The sequence below is a fragment of the Antechinus flavipes genome, chromosome 2 (assembly GCF_016432865.1).
Source record: "Antechinus flavipes isolate AdamAnt ecotype Samford, QLD, Australia chromosome 2, AdamAnt_v2, whole genome shotgun sequence".
Lineage (NCBI taxonomy): Eukaryota > Metazoa > Chordata > Mammalia > Dasyuromorphia > Dasyuridae > Antechinus > Antechinus flavipes.
Genome location: NC_067399.1, coordinates 41,876,341 through 41,891,336, shown reverse-complemented (window position 1 = coordinate 41,891,336; position 14,996 = coordinate 41,876,341). Strand labels below are relative to the sequence as shown.

Sequence of the window (14,996 nt, the reverse complement as noted above, 5' to 3'; positions counted from 1 at the left end):
ATCAAATGGCAATTCAGTTTGTCTGGAACATTTAATTAGAATTTAGGGAATCCCATGAACTAAAGTTAAGTCAACTTTAAAATGTTTTATCTGAATTTTATGAATTGTCTTGTTATCTCCCTAAAACAAAAGGGAAACTTATTTAAGGAAACAGAAATCCTCCCTGAGAACTTCCAAAGCTTCAACAGCTTGGGGACAAAATAAACTGAACTAAAAGAAGGTGGAAATTTTATATAGACGTGCTAATCCTGTTTTATAATATTTTGCACGTGTTATTTAGGGAATTAGGCATTTTCGCCTTTGCCTAGAAAATTAAGAGGAAATTACAGCTAAGATTATTTGGCTATTAGCAAAATTCTGAAACTGTTAAGTTACTATCATCATGTTAAACCTAAAATTGCTAATTACCATATGTGGAACAAGAAAGATGAGTGAAAACCTTATCAGGTCGCCTTCAAGTATGAGGTGTGCAACATCTTTTCCCCCTTCACAGAGTGAGGGAGATATCAAACAGCTCAGCCCACAAAAAACACTAAAAATGGTTGGAGTGGGCAAAAACAAGTTCAGACCCTTCGCTGGGATCTCTGTCAACTTACCTCAATTTGTAAGCTTGCAAGTTTTTTTGAAACCATCAGGATAAGCAAGGTCATCAGCCCTGAGAAATGAGCCTGTTTAGGATGTACAGTTCCTAAACAAGGAATGTGTTTACTAAGAATCTATAAGCTTGTTTAATGATTGATTCTTTGCACCAGGATGAGTTTAAATTCAAGAAAAAGAAAAAGAAACACGTTAAACAAAATCTCCTATGTGTGTAAAATCTTGGTAAACTTTTAAAAATAATGTATCTAGTTGTAAACTTTGCTTAGAATTTGCTATTAGAGACAAAATCTCTCGTGACTGTAATTAATATTGAGTTTTGAATTTGATTGCCTTATTATTAAGTTAGTAACCCACCATTCGAGAGAAATGCCTTAAGTTACTCAGAGGGATGCCTTCCTGAACTGTCACAGGTGGATGTCTTATATGGGCAAGAGTTGGGAGGACAATAGCCTCTGCTTAAGATGAGATCCTTCTGATTCAGTTTCCCAGTTCTGTTTCTTTGTTTCCCTCCTGATTATTCCTGAGTCTGGTTATGAGGTGAAATTGTTACTGCATGATTGGTTACCAGAGCTAAGGATGCTTTATCCTATCATGTATGTGCTCACAGGCTATTTTTGTCTGCCTGCATTTTTGATTTCCTTCACCGGCTACTCAGGGAAAGATTGCAGATAGATTTTACATATATGCCCCCTCGCAGAAGCTTCAAAGTGCTTTTGGGTTTTGTTGACACCTTTACTCATTGGGTAAAAATTCTTTCCTTGTAAGACTGAAAAGGTTCAGAGTTTTTGCTAAAGGAGATCAAACCCACCCAAAGATTAATTATTATCTCCATTCTACCTATCATCCTATTTACCCAATGGCCTAATGACTTTTAAACATTATGGTATTTGTGCTATAGGTCCTTTCACTGTATAAAATGGCACTGTTCTACCTATTGCCCCTACTCCTTTGAGGAGACAAAAGCAGGAATTTGGGGAAATTTTCTTTGGTATTTACACTAGGAAAAGCTGTCCCTTTGTGAGACATTCATGATAGCCTCATCTTCCCCTTTTTCCCCAGATCTTCTTTTGGGTGAGGTTCCTAGTTACTGTCTGTAGTAACTACTATACTAATTCCACTTTTAATTATTCTTTTTTGGGGGTCATATTTGGCCCCTGCATTTTTAATCTATTTGTGAGAGTTGTTTCTTCCAGACTCCAAGCCATGAAATTCCAACTACTTGGTCAACCTGAATATCACCTGCTATCTGATTCTGATATCCCTGGATGCTGCTGTTGCTACCTATAAGTCACTTGTCTCCCCTCCTCAGTCTGGACCCCACTGGGCAGGGCCAGCTCTACACCCCTGGTCAGCCTGAATTAGCTCCAGATGATGAGACCTTCATCTCTTTGTCCCAAATGAATTTGGGTCTCATCTGCTTGAGGAGGGAATGATGGGATGCAGCTTCTAGCAGAGAAGTGGCAACAATTCTAGGGCCACTTGGCCTTGGCAGTGTCTAGTTCCACAAACAATGCTGGCTGACAAATAACAATCTGTCAGTGATTACAGAGTTTCTGAGATAAAAATGAGGTGCACACCAAATCCCTTTTCAGCTCTACCTCTAAGACCACTCCTCAATTCTACCTCTAAGCCATAAAATTAGCATATCAGTGACATGAAGCATTTGATCTATCTTTTTCCTATAAATTTATCTTCTTGATCCTAATTCTTTGCTAAATCCTTTTGGAACTTAGCCTACTTCAATTGGTGTTACAGTTACAATAAACTTTGGCCCTTGATTTGGACACTGGTCCAAGCCTGCAAATCCCTTTCAGATATCTCGTGACACCAGTCTGCGACTCCCAACCTTCTGAACCTCAACACCATCACTGCCCTTAAGTCAAGGAGAGGGGGGAGGGAAATAGCCCAGGCTCACCGCATTAGTCTCAGAGAAGCACTGAAGAGTCATCAAGCATTATTAAGCCTACCTTAGGCTGGGCATTGTGCTGTGTTAGAGGCACAAGAAAGCTCCCCCACCCACTCACCCACAACAAAACAAATCCCACAACTCCTGTTTTTGAGGGAGAGGGGGGGATGCACACAGAATGAATTGGAGCTATTCTCAGAGGAAAGACAGGGAGATTAAGGGCTCTGAAAGAGTTCTTGCAGAAAGTGTGACCAAGCTAAGGCTTGGGGGAAGCGGAAGGGCAGAGCCAGAGGCAATGCACACATCTGGGAGGCCGGGGCCAGAACAAAAAGATGGCCAGTCCTGGAGAACACTTGGAGGGCAAAAAGAAGACTGAGGAGGCAGGAGGCAGCCAGGGAGGAAGGGCTTGAAAAGCCAAACAAAGCATTTTATGCTTGATCTGAAGGTTAACTGGGAAACCTGGAGTTCACTGAATGGGTCTGCCTTAAATCGGCAGCTGAATGGCGGATGGACTGGAGGTACAAATAGCCCAGTCTTGAGGTGAGGGGAGCTCGTAGCAGCATGGCGGCAGTGTCGGAGTAGAGCTGTGGGAAAGCAGAAGTAACAGGACCAGCCTGGCTGTGAAGGGGGAGTCCTCACTAGTCACAGGGAAGGGAGGAAGAGGGGAGGTTCTGGAGGGGAAGAAAATGAGTTCTGTTTCAGTCATCCAATATGTGATAGGAAGCCAGAAATAGGAAATGGAGGTCAGCAGAGGGCTTGTATGGAAGGGTAAGGTAGGCCCAGCCTTGTCTAAGTGCTTGTTCCCTGCAGAGAAAGGAAACTGCATCTCAAATAAAAGGCTCCCAACCCAACCAAGTCGGGTGTATATGCCCCCAGCAAGACGGTATCAAGAGCTCAAGAAGTAGCAGGGCTACTGTTTCTCTTGATCATCTTCTTATCACAAGTGTTTACTGAGTAACAAATGTCAGGCACTGAGCTAGACAGCAGAGATACAAGAAGATCCCTACTTAAAATGAGCTTACGCACTAACTCAAATCATTAGCCTGTTCCACAAAAACATGCTTATTATCATCAAAACTGTTCTGATTTCTTTCCCATGAGCTAGCAAGACTAAAGTACTAGGCAGAGAAAGGCTTAAACCAAAACATTGAAAGGGCCTAACTTCCCTCTAGAGATAGATAGCTATCTATGGAAAAGAGCTCTTTTCCAAGGAATGTTCCTCACTCACACACTATCCTATGAAACTTCCAAAAAAGGCCCGAGGAAAGAAGTGACTCTCCACCAGTGATATAAACATAAACAATAGCCACTATTAGACAGAATACTAAAATGATTTATCACTAAAAAAGGTTTTCTTTCTGTCTTTTTTACTTCATTATAAGGGATAGCTCTTTACAAAGAGGTAGAGGCAGTGGGAAATATTAGGTAAGAGATTAAAAAAAATAGCAATAAGAGTTTATTTATTTTTTTTTAAAGATGCTCATGATGAATAAGGAAATATGTTTAGAAGAACTGCACATGCTTATCCTAGTTCAGATTGCTTACTGTCTTGTGGGGAGGGAGAAAAATCTGAAACACAAGATTTTGCAAAGGTGAATGTTGAAAACTATCTTTGCATGTATTTGGAAAACTAAAATATTACTAAAATGTTTTAAGAATGGAAAAAAAAAGATTCATTTGGTTGGATATAAGGATAGTGATTATTAGGTCATAGCTTTTTGGCATGGATGTAAGAACAGAAGAAAATGGACATAGTAGCTTTCTCTTAAACCTGAGATCCCATACTAAAAGACAACAAAGATCAACAGTGTGATATTAAAATATTTAAGTTTTTTTTACCTCATCTGATTCATCTGACAAGGTGCGAAGTAGGATGGGGAAAAGGTTATCTGTATGTCGGAACATCTGGAAAAGAAAACAATAATTACCTGAATTAATAATTTACCTGAAGTATAATATGCCGAGAGGAAAAGAAAATGGTTCCAATTTGCCTTTCATCTCAAGTTTTATGAAAAGGGATTTTTTAGAAAAGAAAAAAGTACCTTAATTCCTAATTATTGTAGTCAGTAGAGGAAAGGGATGTAAAAATTGGCTGTAGAATAAAGAAATTATTTAATTATTTGTAATTTTTTTTGTGATGTAACAAAACTACTTTGATAATCAATCACATTTTGCTGTGATGCTAAAATGTATTAAGGTTAATAGTATAAAACAGAAACCTATGTTTTACTACTTAACCAAAAATATTGCTCTTCAATAACTCATTTTACTCAAAATAGTATTCAAGTAAAATTATTAGTAAAGAAAATAAATCATATTGGTTCGACTTTTGACAGAAGTTATACAAGTTGTATAAAATTTTCTTCTCATTTATCTGCACTGAATAATACTATGTGTATCTTGCAAATTTTGTGTCTGGAGTTTTTTATTCTAAAATTTTAGAATTTTGTTTATGACATTATGTTTATTATAAGGGATGGTTAGAAACAGTTGGAAATGTTAGACAATGTATAAAAAAGGTATTAGTAAAAATGCCTAAAAATGACCAAGTGTTTCCAATGGCATATTTATCAGACTTAAAAGATCCCAATGACACTTACGTGATTCCATTTTTCTTGAACATTTGGCATACAGTAGCCACTTAATAAATATTTTTTGATTGATTAGTACATTTAAAAAAGGAAAGGAAGAATAAGTATTTATCTAGCACCTATTATGTACCCAATGCTAAGTGCTTTTTATAAATAGGATCTCACTGGAACCTCACAATAACCCTGCAAGGTTGGAGCTGTTATTACGCCCACTTTTCCATTGTGACAACCAAAGCAAACAAAGATTACACGGCTTGCCCAGGGTCACCCAGCTGGTGTGTGTGCCTGGATAGATACTTAGGCCTTCTTGACTCTAGGCCCAGCCCTCTACCCACTGGGCAACCAGGTGCCCCATGACAAAACAGTGACCTATTTTATTGAAACTGCCTTCTTTGGAAGGGAGGAGGGACTCCCGACAGTTCCTTCTTCCCCCGAGTCTAAATGCTCCCTGAATGCACAAAATGTTTTTGTTGTGAGGCTTTCACTATTCAGCAACATATAACATGTTAGAATTCTTCAGGAACGTGTAAGAGTCCTCGAGTTAACTACTTAAGAAAAGTCTTAAATCCACCAGATTTTAAAATCGTTTGTTGCAAGGGTTTTTTTTTTTTGGTATCAAAATGCTGACATTCCATTTCCAAACCAAAAATAGATTTATTTTAAAAACAGAAAACATAAAATAAAGGTTGGAAGTAGGGGCAGGCAAAATGTCCTCATGAAGTTAACTCTACCCTCCAGAAATCGTCTCCCTCTCCCCAGTCCTAAGTCTGAAGTGGCCCCAGAGGACATATTGATCCTCACTTTGAGCACTCATCACTGCTTTGCTTGCCAGCACCTCACAAACCTGGAAGTGGGGGAAAATGCCACCGGGCACGTACTAGGGAAAGCGCCGGCTGCTGTCGTTCCCTGGTCTGGGAGGGCCCCTGGCTTACCTTCCGGGGAGTCTTGATATACAAGTGGTAGAGCCACTTTAGGACAGCGATCCTGGTCATCATCCCAATGGCTGGGTCATGGAGGTGGCAGTTCAGTACCTGCATGATCTCATCGAGGTTCAGCGTCACTGGTAGCCCTTCGGAGCTGCTTACGAGAGCACAAAGACAGAACTGAGACACAGCCCTCCAGACCAAACTGCTCCCAACCTGATCCCGAAAGCCGCAAAGTGACGTCGCGCCCTGGCTACCCACAAGCCCCAGGGAACGAGCAGCGGCCCCACATCACGTTTCCCATGATGTTCCTTTCCATTCCTCCTGCATACTCCCAGCAGCTCCTCAAACACACATTCAGGAAAGACTTGGGGAGAAGGGCCTGGTCACGGGCCCAGGGACATCATTCTTTTCCCTAGCACCAACCAAATGAAATTTGCCTCAAACCATTCAAAAGGCCTCCACTCAACATTGGCTCAGAGATATCCAGCTGCTACAAGTCATTTCGTCCCAGATTATGGTGGTATCCAGCAACAGAATGGTATCAAGGAAGGAAGGATTCAGGGTTTGGAAAGTCCTCTGCCCTTCTCCATCAGGTCCCGTTCTGATCCTCTGTGCTTTTTTCTGACGAAGAGGCAGCTGAACAAAAGCCTCTGCTTATCACCCTCCAAGGACATAAATTCTAGGTTTTCTTAGGGTCCAGGCCAACACAGTTTTCCTCCCAGCATTCTTTTAGAAAACAATCATACTGAAGGCACCACAGCAGCACTTCTGAGTTGACAGAATACTTTCTTCACAATTTTGCAAGGTGATTGTGAAAATATCATTCCCCCTATTTTAAACATGAGCCAAGTAAGGCAAAGAGAAACTCAGTAACTTGCCTTGAACTGTGCTTTTAGGGCTGTTGCCCATAGGAAGGCACACAGGCTTAGGTGGTGGCTGAGGTCATCTCTGCAATCTCAACATGGTGTCTATTAGCAGAGGGACTAAATACCCCCTGCGATGTGGCATTTCCTATGGACTTGTACATGACAGTTAAGCTGGCTGAATTATTCACATACACAGGAACTCAGCAGCTCCACCTCTTACATTTGCCTGAAGCCTTTCTGAGGCTCATTTGATGTGAATTCCTAAAGGGCACACTCTCACTCCGAGTGATTTTCGAATGGAATTGCTGGCTAATTGGGTTCTCCTTTCCCCATGATGCCCTTCACAGGGGTGACGGTGGGGGGCCTCACTCCTCCGACGGCCACGATGGTTGGGATGTGATCAGCAGTACAGAACAGAAAGCAGGACCCCTGGATCGGCTTCTTTCTCTTGCAATGCGATTTTCCCCAAGGGTACTGGTGTCTGAGGGTCCAGGGCACCCAAAGGCTCCCCGTTGCTCTGGCAGCCTCACATCAAGGATAGGAGAAGTGAAGCAGGGACAGAAAGCTATTCAGCCCCACAGCAGAACACTGTGTACTAAAGCTCCTGTTTCCGGCTCTGGCCTGGGGACCCGTAAACATATTCCTCTGCTACCTGACTCAATTTCTTGGATCTCTCTCTCTCTTCCTTCACAGGCAAAGTTTCTCTTCATGACATCTTTAGTCTGTGACTTGTCTCTTGACTTGGCTGGTCTAAGCAAACAGCTCCATCAGTCACTGGCTCTCAGGCCCTTCCCACTAAGTCCTCTTCTTTACTGCCAGCAGAATCCTGTTATCCTGGAAGGCTCCTGGGCCTTGTGGGGAATGCAGACACCAAAAGCTGCTGCGTGGCTTTCCTGAGCACCTGAAACAGCACTTTGCTCCTGGGCCTAGGTGATCCACCATTTCATCCTTCTGTTTGCTATTGTCGAGGCACAGAACTTGACTTTAACTTTCCCCTCAAGGACCTCTTTTCATCAGCTCCCCAGGGACGAAGGAGACTGGCCCCAGGCAGGCTGAGAGGCAGGAGTCATGCTTGCCTGCAGGAGCCGGACGAAGAGAGGACATAGGGGTCACAGCTGCTTTTGGGCCGGCCACGTCTGTGCAGCTCCTCAGCAGAGGATGACCAGCAGCAGGGGCCCAGCTGTGGCAGAGTGCACAAAATGGATCCCGGATCCAGTCTGGCTGCCCTGCTTTTGAGTTACTGGTTTAGCTTGCCTTCTGATGCTCTGGCCAGCCAGAGGAAAGAGGACACTCTGAGTCGCCCCAACTTAAAATGTCTTTTTTCTTAGACCTGGTTCAGGAAAGTCTGAGCCTTTGTAGAAGTGACTGGGGGAAAAGGGGGAACATGCGAGTGAAGGACCACCACGTGATCTAGATTTATTAGATTAATGAAATTTTACTAAGTATTTTCAAACTTTTTTGGTACTACCTGAGTCAAGAACCTGAGAATGAAATAGCACTGACAATGCCAAGCTCCCCACAAAGACATGTCTGGGAACTCATTTAAATGAGGGGGTTCTGGCTCTGTGGGGCCCCCACCCCTCAACTTCATACACCTTTCTTCCTACTCATTTTCTGCACTCTTGCTCTTCTGGGCAGTGACAGCACGAGTTGAAATAAGAAACCAAGATGCTCTGGATGCACAGGGAAAGGCAGAGAAAGAAAATGTGCTCCGCAGTCATGAGCCAAGTGGGAAGTAACCAGTCGAGAGAAGGCTAAACCAAGCAGGAGATGCCTCCCTGCCAAGCAAAATGATTGTGTTTTCTAGCACGGAACATGAGGCGACTGTGGAGGTTTAATGAACAATCAACCTAGCCAGCAATTTTAGAAATGATCTTTCAGCTATTCAGAGCCTGAAAACTAGCCATATGCCAAGACCCAGCCCTCCTAGGAGCTGGGTGAGGCGAGTGCCAACGTGCCCTCCAGTGGAGAAACTGCCCTTTTGTGCCAGTGGGAGAGGGAGGCTTCCCTGCTTCTGACCTCTCCGGCTCCAGCCTACTTCCCACCCCTGTACCCTAAGAACCCTCCCAAGACACAGGTTCAGGCACGTCACTCTCCCGCTCCGAAAGCTCCCGGGAGAGCACTGCTGCCAACATCCTTGGCCAGCCTCTAACAATCAGGCTCCCCCTCTCCCCCGTCTTCCCTCACATCCCTCCTCTCACGAGCTCGAGCTACCAGCTACAGGGCCCATAGCAGCCCACTGCAGTGCCATCTCCGGGCACCTGCACAAGCGCTCTTCAGCTGTTTCTCAAAATCACTGTCTTGGGCGTAGCCTCCTCAATGAAGATTTTTCTGATTCTCATCGTCGCTCTGTACTCTCTCGATTGTCCTCATGTTACACTTGTAACTGCACAGCATCCCACAATAACATGCAAGGTCTTCATAGGCAGGGACTACTTTATCGTGCCTAGTCCAGGAGAAGAACTTTCAATAGAAAGTGTAGGGAAAGTCAAGTGGTTTCTGAGGTCCATTTTTAGAAGTAGACCTTACTTTGTTGGAGCTTACTGATTCAACCAGTCAATCTGGGACACATGCTATGGGTAGAAGGCAGAGTTTGGGCTGGGGCTGGGTCTGCTTCTCGTTACACATGACTCTTGCAGAGGCCAATGTGACAACTCTAGAACGGTATTTTCTTGTGTGGAGTGATTAGCTTTGCAAGGGTCTTGTCAGACTTCCCTAAATCAAAAATTTCGAGGGATAGAGCAGACCCTGTAGTCTGCCTGGGTTGGGATGGGAATGGAACAGTCCCTCTAAGGGGCCTCTCACACCCCAATGCATTTCATACATTATTCAAAGGAGAAAAACACATTTGTTTCAAGCCATTCCCCACAGCAGGGACTTGGGAGGAAATCCTGTGGCAGCACTGCCACCGTGTGGTGATCCTACCACACAGTTCATGTCTCTACCCACAATTCCTTTTAGTCAAATGCAACCGTGCTGCCCCTTGTGTGACTTAAGACCCCCGGCACACTGGGTTTCTGCAGCCCCTCTAGCTCTTACTCCTCCTACCCTCCACTCCCATGGGCCTGGGGGCATCCCCCAGGTGCCCCCCACATCACACAAAGGAGAATGGATGGGAGCCTGCCCTTCAGTAAGCACAGGGCAGTTTTGGGGTCTGTTTTATGCCCAGGAGTTTCTGACTGCATTCTATAAGGGCCTTCCTTAAGGAAACATTTTAACTTCAGAACTGGGCGCAGAGGTACAGGAAGCTTAGCCCTGTCTTTATTTAGCCCTTAACTCATCTGCAAAATGAGGAAGGTTGGGAATGTGGCTCAATGGCCTCTCTGCCCCTTATCTATGAACCTTCTTGGGCGAGGGATCCCTTTCCTCTTCAGGCATCCAGCTGGTAACGAATGCCCCCCTCCCTCCCTACAAAGACCTGCAGGTGGCACAAATGACTTACCTGGCTGGAGTGAAGACACTGAAGCTGGAGTCACAGGAAGCATCCAAGCAGCCTAGAAACAGGAAAGGAACAGACCCATTAGTCAGGAAAACAATCCCTCAGGAAAAAGGGGCCTAGCCCCAGGATATACCATACATCTTTACCTAAAGGTGAAACAGGACCCACCACTATGGTTCACTTGGCCACTTACTTACTTTTCCAAGATGCTGGGACAATGGATGGCTTCAAGCCTGGGGCTATGGTACTCTCTCCAGGCTGGCCTTGGGCCAAATACTAAGTAGGCCTGGAAAATTCCAAAGGGGCTCTGGGGTCTCTGAAGAATGGATGCCCCCTCGATTGCTACTTAGTCTGCTGGGTAGCACAAATCCTTTTACTACTAATTTTTAACCAATCAGCTCATTCCTTCTTGATTTAATGAATTGAACCATCATCCAAAATTGGTTTTCAGCACTCAAGGTCAAAGGAATAACATTAGAAACATTTTTTTGCCCTTTGTCATATGATAATGATTTTTTAGGCACTAAGGAGTTAGAGAGCCCTCTTTAGGATTCTGGTTGAAATTCAGGATGACTATATTTTATAAAGCAGAAAATGGAAGTGTTAGATCTGTCTGAAGAAAAAGAGATAACATTCTGAACTATTCTCTGACACAAATGGAATCTTACTATATTGAATTTTAATTACAGGAACGCTCTTTTTATTGTCTCTACTAGAATTCAAGTTACCAAATGTTACCTCAAATGCACTGGATAAGACTTGACTTTTTTTTAAAGTAAGGTGTATGCTATCATAGGCTAATTCTGTAATCTCCAATAGGATTCAAAGTCTAGAGGAAGAAAATAAATCCTCATTTCTGTGGCTCTCCTCTGTTGGTAAGCATTCTTGAAATGGTCTAAAATGTGCTTGTGTGATCCTGGAGTTGAGCTCTTTTAGAAGCAGGAGAGATTGGAAGTCAGACCAAGGCTTCCTCTACTTCAGCAGAATGATCTTATCTCTTGTAGTCTGGGAACTCAACTTTCAAAAGGAAAATTTAGTCATCAAAGAGAAACTCCAGCAAGATTTCTTACCTAGAGGCTTTTTCTTCATTGGAACCACTATCCTATTCAAGAACTTAAGTACTAAGAGGAAGCTGGAGGATCTAATTTTTTAGGTTTCTTACTGATTGATGATTCTCCTCTTTTTCTGCACTTCAGTTCATTAATTCAACTAGCTTTTATTATCTCCCAGGCACCTTGGTAGGTAAGAACTTCAAAGAAGTATTACTGTTCTAAGAGATGAGCTACACCCAGGAAATAGCATGAACTGAGCTCCTCCCTGCCGTGACACCACTTACAGGAAGCATTAAAATCCCAACTCAGGCTGCTTGGCTTGTTATGGCGATGCTTTGGTTGGAATCCAGCTGCTTGAAGGCTATGTAGGAATTTCTTTTTAAAAAAATCAATCAGCTGCATTGGCCGGGAATCGAACCCGGGCCTCCCGCGTGGCAGGCGAGAATTCTACCACTGAACCACCAATGCGGCACTTGGAGAAAGACTTCCTGTAGCTGCCATGTCACTGCCAGCTCACCCTCTTGTTCTCTGAGCTTCACCCAGCCACACAAACAGAACAGGATGGGAAAGACCAGGAGCTAATTAACTCTCAGGCCTGTGGGGTAGCCACCCAAAGCCTCTTGGGGCTGAAGGTAGTCAAGAAAAATCCCCAAGATCTTCCATCACGAAACAAACTTTGCTTGGGTCACTAACAGAAAATGTCTTTAGAGCACCCCATTAATGGCAGGCTAATGGGGAGGTAAAAAAGAAACTCAATTAAAAATTCTCTTCCCAAAAGTTTGCTGCTGCATTGGCCGGGAATCGAACCCGGGCCTCCCGCGTGGCAGGCGAGAATTCTACCACTGAACCACCAATGCTCCAGCTGTGCTCGGCTCTGCCTCCAGCTGTTTTATCCGGCTCAGCTCGCAGGGCAGGCAGCACCACTGTAACCTGATCCTCGGAGGCCTCCCGTTTTCTGCTCTCTCAGTGCCACGTACCTCACGGCTAAGGCTACATGCAGCTACGATGCTCTGACTATGTTCAAAAGAGAGGAAGAAGTAAGTCTGAAAACAGACATGACTCTTCTGGATCCGGGAATCCCTGCAGGTCCCTGCTCAGCTCTGGGGACACCGGGAAGGGACAAAGGAACTGATTCTCTGGTTCCTGATTTGAGAGTCCGGGCCCCAAAACTAATGGATACCACTCACCCTAAGTAACACTGCAAATCTGACAGATGACGGGTTAAGCCTTCTATTGGCACAAAAATCAGTCTGACACCGGGTGTATAAATGAGGGAAGATGGTTGAGTCTGCAAGGAGGGAGCAGGGCGCCGAACGCCCTCGAGGCCCTTTGCCTCCCCGGCCGGCCACCCCAGGGGATTGGGTACAGGCCGAGGCCACAGCAACGCTTGGGGGGCAACCTCTCCTCTCCCAGCTCTCACACAAACCCCACAGGCTGGGGGAGGGGACGACGGGCGATACCCGGAGCTCCCACCACAACAGAGCCTGAGCTGGGCTGAGACAAGAGGCAGTGAGGGACGGCGCCAGAGCCGGGCTTTATGAATATGAAGGACACACAGAGGCTGGGGGGGAGATGTAGGGGCTGGGAGGGTGGGGGACGCAGGGGCTGGGGGAGACCCAGCAGGAGGCTGCCCAGCGTGAGCGAGGAGAGAAGGGCAGACAGGCTGGTGGGGGCAGAATCCCCGTCTCTATCCCCCAGGAGCACTCACCATTGGCGGTCACCTCCTGTTTGGCCAGAGAGTCGTCGGGGCTGGTCTCGGGATGGCCCAGGGCCCTAGGCCTGGGCTCGTCCGGCTCGTCGTCCTCAGGGGTGACCAGCTTCATCAGGCTCTGGTTGCACACATTGGCCATCTCCTTGATGCCTGGTGGAGCGATGTAAGGGGCAGTGCAGAACACGAGAAGAGCCTGAGCTCGCCCTCTACCCCCATGGAGCCCCATCTAAGTCCCCACCCCCTTAGCCCGCGTCTCCTCGACCGCTAAAGGAGGGGCCGGACCAGCCGGCGCTCGAGGACGCTGAGCTCCAGGCCAATGTCCCCGGCGCCACCTTCTCCCTGGGCCCCCTGGGAGGCATCAGAAGGGGCAGCTCGGAGCTCACAACCACAGGGCAGTTGTCCGAGATTCCCCAACTTCTGGGCCCTCACGGCTTTGGTCATTTCTCTGCTGCCCAAGGGCTAAGGATACTTTTCTTCCGGTCGTCATAGGCCAGGCAGGGCAAAACGGCTGTCAGGATGCCCGAGGAGTAGGGCAGCATCACCCGGCCAGCCAGCTGGATGAATTCCCTCATCCAGCACATCGCCGTGAGCTGGATCAGATCGTCTGAAAGAGAAAGGCCACGGACGGAGGGTGAGGGGGGGGGGAAAGCAGCCCAAAGACCGACTCCTACTCTGCCTCCTCCTTCGCCCTGGGACACTGGGAGCAGCCCATGCCCACGAGTCTCGGGAGCAAGCCCTGGCGCTCTGTGCGCAAGGTGGGCAGTAGCCACGGCCGCTCCTGCACGGGCAGCCTCAAGAAGGCTCCTGCCCGCCCTCTGAGTGCCCGGCATCCCGCCCAGGGCCTGGGTTTGCCCCCCAACACTCACCTGAGTTCTGGCAGTGAATCACCAGGGTGTTGGCCATCTCGGCAAACTTGACGCTGGAGGGATTCTTTTTAATTTCTTTTAAGAATTCTCCAAGAGCCACCTCACACCTGCCAGGGGAGAAGAGGACAATAACTGTGACAGCCTCAACTCCTCCTGGCTTTGCTTTGTGGCATCGGGGGTGGCAGCAGACACAGTGGGAAGAGAACTGGATGAAGGGGCCAATGTGGGGGGATAATTTAGACACAACCTGGGGACGATCCCTCCACCTTCTCCCAGTTAAGCCTCCTCCACTGGAGAATAAGGTGGATGAGCCAGACAGCCATTAGCCTTCCCAAGCTGGCACCGCTTATAGGAGACAGATGACCCACGCAGAGTTTCTAGAGAAGAGAGGGCTGGATCTGCCCTATTTATTGTGAAACAGCTGGTGAGATCAGAAGGAGGCTCATGTATACAGAAGTGTCCACTGGACCCCCCTGCACGCTGACTGCCGGCACACTGGACCACCCACCAAACTCACATTTTCCGTATTTCTTTGCTGTTGTCTCCCAGGATGGGGAAGAGCCCATCGAGGATCTCAGGTAGGTAATCTAACAGGTTAATATCAGGCACGGACTCGAGAACCAGGATCTGAGCCAAAAGAAAGCAAACAGAGGTCACCATCTCCAAAGGCGGGCGGCCTTCTGGGGTCTGCAGGTGAGCCACCATGTGACGTCCCGGAGCTGGGCCCTGGGCAGAGCCAGCTCAGCGTGGTCACACTCACCCAGGAGATGATGAACTGCCGGGCGTACTGATTGTTGGAGTAAATCCTCTCACGCAGCAAGGGGATGAAGCTCACCAGGTCAAACTTGTTGTTTTCAGTCACAATGTCCTGTGGGCCAGAGCAGATCTTAATGCCCACTTCTCCGCCCTCTGTCCAAAATACCCAAGGGCCCAGGCATGCTGGGAGAGAGGGAACTGAAGGGGACCCAACGAGGATAGGAGGCCCCAAGGGGAACTGTTACCCACAAGTTATCACGGAAAGGCAGGATGAAATCTAAAG

At 46.5% G+C, this 14,996-nt stretch overlaps 1 protein-coding gene and 2 non-coding genes across 4 annotated transcripts in view; all 3 read right to left on the bottom strand.

Annotated features, from left to right (window-relative positions):
* VAC14 (VAC14 component of PIKFYVE complex) overlaps positions 1 to 14,996 on the bottom strand; it is a 99,084-nt gene that overhangs the window by 67,460 nt on the left and 16,628 nt on the right. For both annotated transcript variants that reach the window (XM_051974610.1, XM_051974609.1), the window contains exons 5-12: positions 14,718 to 14,825; positions 14,475 to 14,584; positions 13,958 to 14,064; positions 13,561 to 13,695; positions 13,089 to 13,241; positions 10,332 to 10,383; positions 6,030 to 6,174; positions 4,346 to 4,411 (exon numbers count right to left, since the gene is read on the bottom strand). In XM_051974610.1, the coding sequence (XP_051830570.1) occupies positions 4,346 to 4,411; positions 6,030 to 6,174; positions 10,332 to 10,383; positions 13,089 to 13,241; positions 13,561 to 13,695; positions 13,958 to 14,064; positions 14,475 to 14,584; positions 14,718 to 14,825 (876 nt within the window). The remainder of the gene's footprint in view (positions 1 to 4,345; positions 4,412 to 6,029; positions 6,175 to 10,331; positions 10,384 to 13,088; positions 13,242 to 13,560; positions 13,696 to 13,957; positions 14,065 to 14,474; positions 14,585 to 14,717; positions 14,826 to 14,996) is intronic.
* On the bottom strand, positions 11,778 to 11,848 carry TRNAG-GCC (transfer RNA glycine (anticodon GCC)). The gene has a single exon. It is a non-coding gene; the product is annotated as a tRNA-Gly (tRNA).
* Positions 12,167 to 12,237, bottom strand: TRNAG-GCC (transfer RNA glycine (anticodon GCC)). Its single transcript has one exon. It is a non-coding gene; the product is annotated as a tRNA-Gly (tRNA).